Source organism: Ruditapes philippinarum, unplaced genomic scaffold (assembly GCF_026571515.1).
Source record: "Ruditapes philippinarum isolate M1 unplaced genomic scaffold, ASM2657151v2 ctg2184_1_1_1_1, whole genome shotgun sequence".
Lineage (NCBI taxonomy): Eukaryota > Metazoa > Mollusca > Bivalvia > Venerida > Veneridae > Ruditapes > Ruditapes philippinarum.
In genome coordinates, this window is record NW_026860819.1 from 87,348 (window position 1) to 103,659 (window position 16,312).

Below are 16,312 nucleotides of genomic sequence, written 5' to 3' on the forward strand. Positions count from 1 at the left end.
AAATACCTTTAAATAACAAAAATTGTCTCCTTTCTCAATTTTAAATGGGCTTCTGCCAGTTCACAATTTTGCAAAATTTTTAAAACTGGGGTTTTTATATAAACTGAACTGGCCCCTATCCCAAAGGCGTGGGAAAACCCCGCATAAAACCCCTTTGGGCCCGAATAAAAAAGTGGCCATTTAGAAACTCAAGGACAACCTCCCTGCGAAACCCGAAAGGGTTTCTAAGGGCCAAAAAGGGAAATTTCTAAGTTTTTGTATTCTACATGCTTCAAATGTGAAAAAGTCAAAATCAATACATTGCGGACAGGACATTCACCTTTGACCAGTGACCTCAAAATCAATAGGGGTCACCTTATAGTCATGATCAACATCCATGCCAAATATGAAGACTGTAGGTCAAAGGAATCTTAAGTTATTGGTCGGACAAGCTTTTTGAAGTCAAGGCCCCTGTGACCTTGACCTTTAACCTCAAAATCAATTGGGGTCATCTACTAATCATGACTAACCTCCATGCCATATATGTAGACTGTAGGTCAAAGGAATCTTAAGTTATTGGTCGGACAAGCTTTTTGAAGTCAAGACCCCTGTGACCTTGACCTTTAACCTGGTGACCTCAAAATCAATAGGGGTCATCTACTAATCATGACTAACCACTATGCCAAATATGGGGACTGTAGGTCAAAGGAATCTTAAGTTATTAGGCGGACAAGCTTTTTGAAGTCAAGGCCCCTGTGACCTTGACCTTTGACCTAGTGACCTCAAAATCAATAGGGGTCATCTACTAATCATGACTAACCTCCATGCCAAATATGAAGACTAAGGGTCAAAGGAATCTTAAGTTATTGGGCGGACAAGAAAAAACCGACGGACAGCCGGACGGACAAGCTGATTCCAGTATACCCCCCTTACAACTTTGTTGTGCGGGGGTATAACAAAGATATATAAGCAAATCATCAGTGACCATCACATTTACAGGTTAACATACTTAACAAAAGTCAGGGCCGGCAAAATCTGATTTAAAGCTGTTTGTTTTATCGGAACAATATTTCTACTTGTCTGTACGATATTTATAATGTAAATAAATTTCCCTTGTGTGTGTAAGCTGTGGGACAACTTGGGCAATAAGGACAATTGATTTTGCCGCCCCTGAATGAGTAAGGAAATTGTTTTTATAAGGATTAAAAAATAATTTTCAGTTGATGTCAGATTGCAAATAAACTTCTTTCATTATGTAGTATTCTACAAACTAAGACTTTATAATATACATGCAATTTTAGTAAAAAAAATTGTTTACACAGTAATTTATAATAATTCATCTTAACTTTGTAAGCGTTATCTTAGAAATGGCAAAAGAACATTTATTACAGGCCTGACTTATTCAAACCATGAAATCTACAAGTCTTATATGTATAACTATATATCAAACTATGAAAACTCCTATGAAAAAACATGTTAAAATATTTACCAACAATTAGAATCTATACAATAATCTATTATATGTTCACAGAGCCTGAGAGGGAATATTTCAGTAAAATCAATGCTACAGAGTTATGGATCTTGAAAAAAGTGTCCATTTTGATTTTCAAGTAAAAATGTCCAGTGGTTAATGAGATGTGAAGTTGTAAGCAAAACTGATAACCATCCCTGCTTGTTGCCAGGGTAAGTAGGATAGCCCATTCTTGGTACAGCCATTGAAGTTCAAAATAATTTGTCACAGATTGGTGCCCAGAATATTACTACTTTTTAAGTGTAAATTAACTCCACTAATCAAAGAATGGGAAATTTTGGTTTTTAATGAAACCAGGATTTTTTTTCCAGGATTTTGGGAACATGACCCATACCTATGGAATTGGGAATTTCAGCAATGTTTTGTTAAAATTGGGAAAAAATTACAACTGAAATTTTGCTGTAATTACATGAATGCAAACAATCATTGTCTAGGATGGAATCTTCAAACATTTAAGCACTGTAACAGTGAAAAAGCCCATATTTTCAAAGGTTTTATAATTTTTTTATGCAATATTTCTATTTTGTAACTTTCAGTAGGGAATTTTTTCCTGTGGATTGGGAAAATAATATACTATATTCAACTGGGAATATGACCGAATATGGGCTATAGAATAAGCCAATAAGTCCCTGGAAACTGTGACATATTTACCATAAACTGATGGTGTGAATCTGGTTGTCTGGCTCTACTGCCTGCCGGGAGACGCGCACCACATGGATGTCCAAATGTCACCTTGTCTCCTTCACGTAGAACACAGCTCCCTAAATATGGTTATATATATCTGATGAATATTTGTCAAGTACTGTCAATTTATAACTTTACTATCATTGCCCTGGCTAAGTAACTAAGTTGGAATTTGTTACCCTACAGATGGGCTAAAGATGGAAATAATCTGAACGTTCTGGTCCAACAATATCCTTAAAGAACACCTCTTATCCTTCATATATGCATCTTATCATTAAAATATCTTAAGGGTAATTCATTTTAGGAAAATCAAGAATATTATCTATTGTGCCTCAGCTTCTAACATGTAGTAATATATTTATGTATATTGCTTTTTTACTAACAATGGACACAAAAATGAACCAATTTAAGACAGTCAATGATGTTGTTTTAAGAAATTTCAATTATCATAAAATGAATATCTTGTAATTGAAGCTATGGTTAATTGCCTAATTGGTAATAAATTAATGTCAAACTACCTGCAATTTTTATATTGTTCACAAAAACTCCATTCAAGCTGTCATCATACAGTCTATGCTGGTTCCCGTTCTGCCTGACAACTCTAGCGTGACATCGAGATATACTTGCACTCTGTATGTGATTGCTTGAATCTATGTAAAAATCCACCTGAACCTCACTACGGCCAATCATATATGTTACCCTGTACAGGCTGAAAATAATTATGTTATTTCAATAAGGAATTACATTATGTATATTAGAAGTTTTTTATTTTGAAAGTGGTATTTCTTCCAGATGTGAAGCTGGCATTTTAGAATTGCAAAGGGAGACCTTTAAAAAGTCCCTGCGATATAGTGATTGCAAAGGGGGACCTTTAAAAAACAACTGTGATTAAGTGAAAAAAAAGCCCTGTTAAATCATACACAATGAACCAATCACTTACAAGTGTAGCATGTTCTCGAATGATCTCAAACATCAATGGTCAACAGACATTGCCCAAACTAATGACAGTAAATTCAGAGCTCAAGATAAGCTTTTAGAGGTTTATGGCTAAAATCCATCTGACAAACTTAATTGGGAATTTTAAATATTGAATTTGGTAATTAATACCTGGGAAAATTATTGTCTTACCAATTAATACAAACCACTTACCCATACGTTAGTAGTCAAAAGTTTTTCATCAAAGAACAAAAAAAATTGCAAGTCAGTCTAATAGTTAAATCTTCTTGCTTGAAAAAAGTTTGCATATCCAGTCCTCGACACTAACTTTTTCATCAGGTGGTAAGCAGGACCACTAGATTTGAAATTAAGGTGGTCCTTTCAGAAGTCAAGTGGTCAATTATTATCATATCATTTACTGCAAGTTTAGAAAAAAGAATGCTTAAAATTGATGACAAAGATGTATTATTAACCTTTAAAGAAAACAGACATTTTAGATATATATTTTTATCTTATCATAAATTAAGGAGAGCAAGTTAGTAGGTATTCTGTCGTGAAGTTATTTGTTGTTGTTTTTTCATAGCTCATTCAAAAATACACAACAGGGCTCTTATTTATGTTAACTTTTATATTGAAGTGATTTCTCCCTCAACTCAAGTTAGGGAATAGTGAAACCATTTGTGTCTGTTTTTTTTTCTTACTGTTATTCAAATATTCATTGCTGATACATGGTACGTCTTATAATCATGATAATTACATGTATCTTTTAAAAATTTACATTTTTAATAAAAACTAATAAATTATCTTAAAACAAGGAAATATCTAAAGGATTAAAAATAAAAACAACTTATATATAATTAAGTTTAGCTTATTTTTCTCACAGATTTATTATTATTACATAATTTTTACCGCCCTGTTGCTTGTTGGTTGATATTTATTTTTTACATTGAGTATTTTTAACCTTTTATTTAAAAAAAGTAATTTTAACTCTGGAAGAAACGGATCTCTTATCGTTAAACAGTTAAAATAAAGATAACTAGCAAAAGAATTACTAGATGTTATTTTTTCCAGTTCCTTTAGTTTTGCTGTCATTATTCATGTATATGAAATTTAAAGTTCATACAGTATCCCATACAATAATCAAATAATTACCATTGTCGGATACCAACGTGTGATTATCATATAGCATAACATAAATGTTAAAGGTTCCACCGTGGTAATCCGACGATGCATCATTACTAGCATCATTTGAATGCAATTTGTACCTAGCTTAATATCAGAAATTCTTAACTCTTTTAACTTGCATAGACAAAATTTTAGCAACTTAAAATGAAAGTTATTGATGATTTAAGACCATCTTTAACTAATCAGATTAATCTATTAATGAACCATATACATGTTCATAGGACAAATGGTTTTAAACAAAATGTATATAACATGTTTTTGACCAAATCGCCATTCTCTCAAATGAGCCTTGCACAAACCAGAAAATTCAAGTGGTCCGACGGACCAGTGCATTTTAAAATTAGGTGGTCCTTGCCAAAATTAGGTGGTCTCGGACCAACGGACCACCGCTAATGTCGAGGCCTGCATATCAGTCTAATAGTTAAATCTTCTTGCTTGAAAAAAGTTTGCACATCATTCTTAAAGTTAAATCTTGCTTGACATCTTACCAAAGAAACTGTATTATTTTAAGATCCTTAACAAAAGCAAAATAGATATAACTCCCTCTGTTTATTTTTTCTTTGCCAAAAAGTTTTTTTTAATCCCTTAGACATAATACAATCTGTCAGACCAATGATAAGAATAAATCGCTGCATCCACCTATTAACCTTTACAGATTGCAACATATTAAGAAAGAGAAAGAACATGCAATGACCTAAATTAATGTTGAATCAATTCTGGCTTTACCAAAGTTCAGTTTTCAAGAATGACTAAAATCTGCCCAGCCTGTATGCCTCACTATAACAATGCTAATAAATCTATTGGGTAATTTATTAAAACAACTGAGTTGTTGTACCTGGAGATTTTATTTATTTGAGTAATTGAACATGTATAACTCTAACACAAATACAGAGCTTAGCTGGAGCTCTATAAATTCTATATTTTATCAACTTAACTTCAAAATGGTTACTTATATTACTTCCTAGTTTCATTTTCACTTCCTAACTAAATTTATGTAATCAGTTTGTCTTGCTTCGAATTAAGAACATTCCATTAAACATTTAATCAAAAATACTAAATCAAAGCTAAACAACAATTTAGTTTGGTCACTTAACAGATATGCATGCTTGCCGTCAACCCCCTTTTCTATTTTGATATCAATGATCTATATAAACACCACTAGCACTTACACATTACAACTAGCCTACCGGCAGCAACAGATTATATCCATGCATTGTGTGTGTGTTTGGGTTTGTTTACCCTCGCCACCGGAAAGAGACCATATGGGCGAGCATATACTTCATTTATAACCTTTTAAAAAAGGGGGAGCTGATGTTTAATTACTTATTGTTATATCCGTACATGTGTTTATGTGCATACCATATCCCCCATGACAGGGTAGTCACTACGTACAACCTCTGCCATGGGAGGAAGATGGGGCAATCCCATACTAAGATTAAGACTTCTAAAATTAAATTATTAAAAAGCACTTATTTTAAAATTGGCCAAGACGTTTATAGAAGTTACCGTCTTTTATAACAGGTCTATCTAATATTTAGTATAACTATAAAATTTTAAAATATTACCTATATTGTAGAGTTCGCAGACTTGCGAAGAAGGCATGTCAGGAACGTTCCGACCAATTCATTGTGGGCTGACTGTTGGTTTCTATTTAAATGTTATAAACCGTATACATTGGGATGCATATAATTAATTACATGTTTGTAATTAGCAGAGTTTGTTTTAAATTTTGTAATTTTTGTAAGTTCTACCGAACACCCGCTTTATAAAGTTAATTTTGATTGGTTTAGAGAGGATTGCCTCCTTTGTTCTCATTGGCCGAAAATTCTCTGTTTACAAAATAAGGAGGTCAATCCGGTTTTGTGATAATTTGCAAATTTTCTTAATTTTCGGATTGACCTATATCGACAAGTTTGTCGCGCGAACGTGATAGAGATTTAGCAGGTGCCCGTTGCATCCAATGTATACGTGTTTTTACCAACTTTATTTCAAAATTAAAACAAATATGATAGTTAAAATGTGGTGGAAACGGCCTTATCTATTTATCACTGTCTCATGGTCTATAAATTATTATGCATCTAGATATCACACATAATAATTAATCTTCTATTACTTAAACAATTCATAGAAGAATAAGAAAAAATCTAAGTCCCAAATATGGCTAATAATAATAACTTGGTTACCCATAATGTGATGAGATAGTCTTTATGTAACATATTTAAGAAAATCTCATGCTTGAGTGAACCCGTGATAAACGTGTTGCTCCATATGGGGGCACGGGTTCACGTTTACTAGTATTAAGGATACTAGTTTATATATACAGGAATAAAAAAGATAGATAATAAATAACACGGGGCGGGGGGCAAAGGGATATATACAATATGGAGTCTTTTTTGACATTATGGGTAATCTGTAGCCAGCACCTCCCAATTTTGATAATAACCATGAGACTGTATGGTAAAAATAGTCTGGTGCACAGCCTATTTAAGAAATTATTCAATTAAAATTACATAGCAATAAAATTACAAAATAAATAAATAAATAAACTTCTCAATAGCACCGTTTCACGGCCACTTATTAGGGCCACTTTTAAAAATAAACACTTAAAAATAGGTTATGTACACTTTATACAATGGCTGTGCACTGACTCAAAAATTTAAAATATAAAATATTTGTCCAAACTCACGTACAGTATACTATACTGTAGTATATAGCTTAGGCAACTACCCCTCGCGTATTGTTTATATGTTCGCGTCTTAACCTAATATATCAAAAAAGTTTTGTCTAGTTAGACTACCTTGTATTTATCTTGTAAAGTTTCATTTTACGGCATTGATTATATCTTAATATATTCATCTTTTTGCTGGAGAAAATGTGAGCTCGCGGACCACGCACTAATAAATCACTCAAACCTTTATCAGAATCGGATAGGTGGACCAACCACCACATATAATGATGTTAAACGAGACGAAAAGTATTTTAAATTTACGAAAATAGAAGAGAATAAACCTTTTATTGTACACAATAGTTGTGACCAATCATATTGTTGTATTTCTGTTAATTTGAGAATACTTCAATTTCATTGGTTGTTGGAAAATACCATAGAAGAAAATATGAAAAATTTCCTTCGCGAATACCTTATTTTATGAGCCCATAATTTTATTGATGGGGACATATTTATAAAAGAAACCATTTTTCTACAATGTCCAGCATTATTATTAAATGAAAAAGTGTTTGGTTTTGTCAGATCTTATTCAAATTATAAGTTCTGATACCCCATTTTCTTCTTTTCGTGTTGGATAGAAAATGAGGTGAATTAACCTATTGGATACGTCAATTTGTACATTCGATAAATTTTTATTCTGATATTGAAATAACTTGAAAATTGTTTTCTACAATGTACGTTATATGTATTAAATGATAAAATATTCAAAAACATTATATCTGATCTATACAATCAGATCTGATATGTCATTTTCTTCTTTCGGTGTCGGAAGGATAGAAAATCTAAATTTGAAAGTGTGATACAAAATGCTGTATATGTGGTAATTAATACATTAGAGGGCAAAATAGTCTATAGTTATAGATCTTGTATCACTATAAACTGAAATAACGACAATTTTTAAATTAAATATTAACCATTTAGTCGAAAATCTACTTTATCGTTATTTCATGCCGAACATGGGATTTGATACGTGCTCTCTCATTGGTTGAGAGCAATTGTCTCCTATGCGGCCATTGGTCCATTTACTATCCGATTCTGACTTCAAGCTCAAGACTTTGACCTATGACCCCCTCAGGAATGTGGCATAAACAAAGATTTGTTTACATTTTGTGCTGTACACTATGTAGAGCATTTAGACCCTATTTATATTAAAAATTTGATTTTTTAAGATATAAAAAGTAAAATACATTTAAAATAATTGCCACTAATCCTTATAGATAAATTGGTAACACAATTATATTCATTTTACCTTATTAATTTGTTTGAATTCATTCGGTTGAGAGTTTTTAAAGGTATACTTTTAGATTTGAATCAAATAATTAATTGCTGTTGGAATTTCCCATGAATACAGCTGGTAACGGGTATATTCCCGATGTAAGGCCAGTCCACACGCTCAGGTCAACCCGTACCAAAACTGTTATTTATAAAAATATGTTATGAAAAGAAGAACAGATGGAACTATGTTTGATATTTCAAAATTTATTGACAAGGGAACCTGGAGTCAACCAGAGCTCCTCCCCGGTAACGTAGGATACTAGTATCCCCCCTCCCTGTTGAGACAGGGCGCCGCCGGGGTGCCCGAGACAGTCTTCTGCCGTCCTTCCCCTGATGGAATGGGCTGAAGGACAGCATAGGCTGTCTCTGAACCCCTGCCTTACCATAAATAGTCAGTTCTATTATTAGTTAAGATATGAGGTAAAGGTTAAGAGTCTGTTTATTGTTTATTGCCAGGGGGAGAGTAGATAACCCTGTTATTTAGTTGTTTTTTATAAAATTGGCCGAAGATTTTCTTAAATAACGTATATTAACTGATTGTTTGATGGTTTTATTCCGAAACACCCTTAAAAGTTTATATATTAATAAATTTTGAAACATTTTAATGTGTTTAGGTTAAATTTGTCTATTGAAATGTCAATAAAGTAAAAATATGGTATCAGATTATTAGTTAAAGTTTTCTCCCTTGGACTGTTATTAGCCAATATATAGGAATTTTTGCAAATCATTATGGAATTATATACCATAGGAAAATGGCTATAAATATTTTATTTCTTAATGGATTTTGTTGGGGTTTTCTTCTTTTAGTCCATTATATGTATCTGTTATTTAAAAAATAGAGTTTATGATAGTTATCTTACTCTTTCTTAATTATTGGAGAGTTATATTTGTATAAAATTATCTAATTTTAGAATATTTGGGTTTGATTTTGGGAAAGTTACCCATCATAGGAAAATTTCTATATCTTTTTTAATTTTTAATGAATTCTTTTGGGGTTTTCTTATTTTATTCAATAAGATATGTCTATTAATAAATACTGTGGTTTAATTTTGATTTGTATATTAGATTTCAGATCATAGAAGGTTAAGATTCATGTAAAATTTTCTTTATTTTAGTACTTTTGTGTTAAATTTGTACTAATAACCTATTACAGGTAGAATGATGTTATATTTTCATTTATCAGTCAATTTGTTTAGGAATTTTCCTGTATGTTATGTGGATGAATCTATTAATGTTTAAAGATGATTTGGGATGGGTTATCTACTCTATTTCATTTTATTGTGGTATATTGAAATCTGTTACTAAACCGGTGTCAAGGGACTAAAGTATGCAAACTGGGTCCCTATTAACCTGTTATTGTGAGGTTATATTACCATATAATTATGGTTATATATAAATTGGTTATATATCTTAGATATTTAATTATGGTTATATATTTTTTGAGTGAATAATTGTGTTACCTGAGGGGGACACGGGCACATTTCAAGTTGATTTATTAAATTTTGTCTGTTAATTTACACTCAAGGATAAATATCTCAAGAGCCCCATATACATGGTTATGATGTTGTTTTGGGGGATTTAAAATGTTCTTTACAGTAAATCCAAGCCCCACTGATCCAATGCGACCCACCAATTCTTGCCGCTGGGCTGCAAATTGGGGACATTCGATCAGTAGGTGGTCAGAACCATATCTCACTCCACATAGTGGGCAGGTCGGGTCAATTTTCTTAATGTATTGCCCCACACTACCAGGTAATAGGCTTGAGCCCAGTCTTAGCCGGCTAATGATTTTATCAATTTTGGTATTTTCTGAATATTTTATTGGTCGTTTAAGGCTGACTGTAGTATTTACATGTTTAATTTTGGGGAGATTATCATTTATTTCTTTTTGCCACTTAGATAAAATATGTTGGCGTATTATAGAATATATTTCAGTGGGGGAGAGTGGTATAGGTTCTGTTACACTGCTGAATTTTAGGCCTGCTTTGGCCGCCATGTCCGCCTTTTCGTTACCATAGATACCTATAGCCTGGGCCCCAAGGTTATAAAGATATTCTCATGGTTGAAACTCAGATCTCAGGCATTTGATTGGTCAGAAATAACAATGTACATTTACCAATGAAAATCATGGGTATGAGAGAGTGCAAACCAAATAAGCTGGAACATCTGTGCCGTCACTGTCCACTATTCAGTAATTAAACTTTTTAATTTTCCCTAAAAATGAACGTTTTTGCTCAGACTGAAATATGGAAAATCCATATATTAAGTGTGGTTTAGGTTAATTAAATCAGTACTTACTCCATGACGTTAATCACCCTGTCTTTATTGGGAGGAGGTCCTATCCTTCTCAGATGATACATGGGTAATCCACTCAAATTCTTGTTCATTCTGTCTGTCCCCATCTTTTGTTTAATTTACAGCAATCTGTTAATCTTTGTTACAATTAACCTGGTAAAATAACATTTACTTATCATTACTTGAAACTTCACACTGTACATTTACTGTACAATATATGCTGGGTTTTACGTGTTTACTACTTCAAGTACAAAATGACATGCAGTTATAATATTTCCGTATGCATGTGCATGATAAATACATATTATTTTTTATAGAATTACATGTATGTACAAATAATGCAATAGTTACATCTTTAAGTCTCTGTAAAAGTAATAGAACTCATTCAGATACAAAAACTAAACACAAGTAAAATAAACAAGTTTGCATGTACAATATTCTATTTTTAAACCTATAGATTTACTCATTCAGATACAAAAACTAAACACAAGTAAAATAAACAAGTTTGCATGTACAATTCTATTTTTAAATCTATAGATTTACTCATTCAGATACAAAAACTAAACACAAGTAAAATAAACAAGTTTGCATGTACAATTCTATTTTTAAACCTATAGATTTACTCATTCAGATACAAAAACTAAACACAAGTAAAATAAACAAGTTTGCATGTACAATATTCTATTTTTAAACCTATAGATTTACTCATTCAGATACAAAAACTAAACACAAGTAAAATAAACAAGTTTGCATGTACAATATTCTATTTTTAAACCTATAGATTATCAGATATCATTACCGGTACTAGAAAAATAAGTTCAGATAAAGCCAAATCTATCCCCCTCCTCATTATTGGAGGCATAAAAATTATCACCTGCAAAAAATAGCAATTAACATTTTAATTGCATTTTTTTTTCAATCAAAAGAGATATCTTAAAACTCATTAAAATCCATTAAAATATTGCATACACCATTTGCAAGACAATTACATGTATTTAAAATCCAGATTATAGATAACGGTTGCCAGTTGATAAAAAAGTGTAAAACTGATAACCCCCAACCCCCACCAAAGAGATAAGTTTATTAAATATAACACAACTGTTAACATACCACAAACATTAACACAGATATCAATCAATATAACATGTATATTGCCCTATTAAGACTTTCTCCCTTGGACTGGTCAGTCCTATGCATTTGCATTTACACCAGAGACCTGCTGAGTTTCAGTATGGGCTTATCAGTTAGTAAATCATTTTCAACTGTATAAATCCCATTAACAGGTCCACTTAGTTGAGTCTTTTTATCACTAATTGGCCATCTGTATTCTAATAATGGCCCTAAAGACCCCCCTCTACACACAATAAAGCATCATATTCCCTTGTCTTTGCCTAATTATATGTTGAAAGGGCCATTTATATAGCTTATCTAAATGTAACATGAAAGAAACTTGACTAGGTGTAGTTGACATAGTGCTTGATGCATCTTATTTTAAAAGATAAACACATTTATATCAGTGTTTTTTGCTCTATTCTCTGTGGTCCATTTGAAATGATGAAACTTAGCAATAATTTGTAAATAAAATCTATACCACAATATTAATTTTAGCTACTCTAAAATGAATTATATGTTGGGTTAGTGATAATTATCTTCTTTATAAATAAAGTTCCATAGTAAAGTGTCACTGTTACTCATGTTTAAAGACATTAACAATGTGTCAATAACTATGATTTAACAAAAATTAATTGTGAAAATAGATACATGTACTTGTGGATTTGTGAATTATTCCCTATTTTGGTCCCAAAACTGCATGAAAAAAAAAAAAAATTTTTTTTTTTTTTAAAAAGAACTGAACCCTGCAGGGCCAAGTAAAGGTGCCATGACATTGCAGGGCCAAAACACCATTTTTGGGAAAGGGGCCTCAGCCTTTTTCTTGGGGAAGATATACATGATTTTGGCATACATGTACTTTGGGAAAAGGGGTCACAAATTTAACACAAACTTTAAACAAGTTCTTCAAAATAGAAAAGCAAAAAGCACTATGAAATACTAATAAGGCAGTAAAAGACCTTAATTTAACACCAACAATTAATTGTGCCCCTACTATGGGGGGGGGGCATTAAGATTTACTCTTGTCTGTCCGTCCATTCTCTTTTTGTGTCGCACGTACCTCAAAAAGTAAATGACCTAGAGAGTCATGAAACCTTACAGGAATGTTGATCAGCATGTGAAGTTGTGCACCTGGGTATTTTCGAGTGGATATATTTTTAGAGTTATTGCCCTTCAATTAGTAAAATTTCCAATTTTCAACTTGTGTCACACATAATTAAAAAAGCATTTGACCTAGTCATGAAAGTTTACAAGAATGTTCCTCAGCATGTGAAATTGTGCACCTGAGTATTTTCTTGTGGACATTTATAGTATTTTTAGAGTTATTGCCCTTGACTTAGTAAAGAAGTTGCAATTTTCAACTTGTGTTGCAAGTAACTCAAAAAATATTTGACCAAGAGTCATGAAACCTTACAAGAATGTCGATCAGCATGTGTATAATTTATGCACTTGGGTATTTTCATGTGGATATTTTTAGAGTTACTGCCCTTGACTTAGTATAAATTTACAATATTCAATTTGTGTTGCATGTAACTTAAAATGTAGCCAAAAAAAAATTTGACCTAGAGATATAAGATTTACAAATCGGTGGAGTGTGGGGGCACCCGTGTCCTATGGACACATTTCTAGTTTTGTTCTAAATTCTATGGGAAATTTCAAAAGACAGGGGAATTTTGAGGACCAAACTGGGGAAAAAAAGAGGCTAGTTTGGTTGGGGAAGCAGCCCCTACAAAGAAGGGTTTTTTTGGCCATGCCTTGACTTGCATCATAGGCATGGTTAGTATAAAAAGAGTGTTTCAATAATTTAAAGACATTAACAAATATTTTCTTATATTCTCAATTTGCCCAATCATTTAAAAACTGGAAATGTGTCATCATACCATGGATGCCCCCACATGCAGCCAAAATTTCAGATGTTATAACAGAGCAACAGATAAGGTGCGTATTTGCGTATTTACGCAATTAATTTTATAAAATACGCAATTGATTTTGTGATAATGCGTATCAAAACCCATTAAAAAAAATAAAATACGCAATTGTCTTAAAAATCCATGCGTATTGTCATTTTCATCACCGCAAAATTAATCTGTCGTACGCTCGTAGTTTTGGACAAATTATATCGATATGCACGCTATCCGAATATTCCCAAATCAATGTTAACTAATTTACGGTCTCCGGTCTTCGACGGTCCCCGATCTCCAAAGACCGACTAACCCATATCAATAAAGCATAAGAACTCAGGTCGACGGTCTTTACAGACCGGCAGAGACAGTTGATTTTGGGGAGACCGTCAATAAGTAGGTCCCAGCTGTATCAATAGACGCTTTGAAAGCAATATGGCGTCGTTTTGAACAAAACAGTCGTAAATTATCAAAATCAGTCAGAAAACGAACTTGTTAAAAACATTATGAATATAACATAAGCATTTTATATAACAAGATATGTTTGTAAAACATGTATGCCCCCTATCGGCAGCCAATTAGTCATGTGATCAGGTTATTATGCATGACTTCTGACCCAGTGAACAAACAATTAATAAGGGTTATCTAGTATCTACTGGTCATGACTAGTCACAAGTTAATAATTATTGTGACCCCATAGGTTGTGTGCAGCAATTTAAGTTATTACAAATCTTACCAAATAATATATGCATAAATTTTATGAATAATGTAGGCCTCATTAATCACAGCCAAGTTGTTATATTACATAAGACCTTCAAATGTGTATACCAAAAGCATTTTTAGTTTAATATAAAAATATCAACCAAGGCAACTTGAGTTGTTGAGTTATTGGTCAGAAACCGTCATTAAGTACAAGGTCAATATGACATTGACCCCTTGACCCCAAAATCAATAGGGGTCATCTACTGGTCATGACCAATCATCATACAAAGTTTGAAGTTCCTAGGCCTAAGCGTTCTTTAGTTATTGATCGGAAACCATTTTTACCTACAAGGTCAATGTGACCTTGACCTTGGACCCCTTGACCCCAAAATCAATAGGGGTCATCAGCTGGCAATGACCAATCATCATACCAAGTTTGAAGATTCTAGGCGTAAGCGTTCTTTAGTTATTGATCAGAAACCGTTTTTACTTACCAGGTCAATGTGACCTTGACCTTTGACCCCTTGATCCCAAAATCAATAGGGGTCATCTGCTGGTCATGACCAATCACCATACCAAGTTTGAAGTTCCTAGGCCTAAGCGTTCGTTAGTTATTGATCAGAAACCGTTTTTACTTACAAGGTCAATGTGACCTTGACCTTTGGCCCCTTGACCCAAAACTCAATAGGGGTCATCTGCTGGTCACGACCAATCATCATACAAAGTTTGAAGTTCCTAGGCCTAAGAGTTTTTAGTTAATTGATCCGAAACCGTTTTTACCTACAAGGTCAATGTGACCTTGACCTTTGACCCCTTGACCCCAAAATCAATAGGTCATCTGCTGGTCATGACCAATCACCATACCAAGTTTGAAGTTCCTAGGCCTAAGGGGTTCTTTAGTTATTGATCGGAAACCGTTTTTACCTACAAGGTCAATGTGACCTTGACCTTTGACCCCTTAACCCCAAAATCTATAGGGGTCATCTGCTGGTCATGACCAATCACCATACCAAGTTTGAAGTTCCTAGGCCTAAGGGTTCTTTAGTTATTGATCGGAAACCGTTTTAACCCATGAGGTCAATGTGACCTTGACCTTTGACCCCTTGACCCCAAAATCAATAGGGATCATCTACTGATCATGACCAATCACTATACCAAGTTTGAAGATTCTAGGCGTAAGCGTTCTTTAGTTATTGATCAGAAACCGTTTTTACTTACCAGGTCAATGTGACCTTGACCTTTGACCCCTTGACCCCAAAATCCATAGGGGTCATCTACTTGTCATGACCAATCACCATACCAAGTTTGAAGTTCCTAGGCCTAAGGGTTCTTTAGTTATCACTCGGAAACCATTTGGTCTACGGACCGACGGACCGACAAGTGCAAAGCAATATACCCCCTCTTCTTCGAAGTGGGGGCATAAAAATAAAACAATTGTGGAAAGTTCTAGTAAATTGTTAATCCTATTTTCTTTTTAAAACAGTTTAGATTTTATTGATATTGAAACCATAAAATTCATGTCTTCATACAGTAATTGAATACCCAATTGATCTTGAAATCATAGGGTATCGAGTTTTGGAATACCCTATTAAATGGAGCCAATTCCAAAGGAAATGATGGAGTAATACCCAATTCACTTTTAAAGCTTATCTGTTGCTCTGTTATAATATTAAGTTCCAAATTTGTTTGCACAAATTATTTTTTTCATTTTAACCTTTTCCCTGATACAGCCCCCTTAATTTACTGCTTTACACCCCATAATACAGTAGCCAGATAGATAATCAATAATCAATATCCTACTGATAAGGAGTCACACACTATCTCCATATAGGGTATGATAAAATATAGGTAAAATTGGTCAAATTAGATACCTATATACTTTAACTGGAAAATAAAGTATTAAGTTGTGTTTTGACAATTTTTGTATCAATAAAAAGTCTGTAGAGAATTGAAGTATAAATATCATATTTGTTGGGTTTATACAAATAT

General features: G+C 33.1%; 1 protein-coding gene across 1 annotated transcript in view; it reads right to left on the reverse strand.

Annotated features, from left to right (window-relative positions):
- Positions 1-16,312, reverse strand: part of LOC132713474 (uncharacterized) — a 34,960-nt gene that overhangs the window by 3,498 nt on the left and 15,150 nt on the right. The window contains exons 2-4 of the mRNA XM_060696085.1: positions 10,614-10,763; positions 2,713-2,903; positions 2,148-2,271 (exon numbers count right to left, since the gene is read on the reverse strand). Coding sequence (XP_060552068.1) covers positions 2,148-2,271; positions 2,713-2,903; positions 10,614-10,717 — 419 coding nt within the window. The 5' untranslated portion in view covers positions 10,718-10,763. The remainder of the gene's footprint in view (positions 1-2,147; positions 2,272-2,712; positions 2,904-10,613; positions 10,764-16,312) is intronic.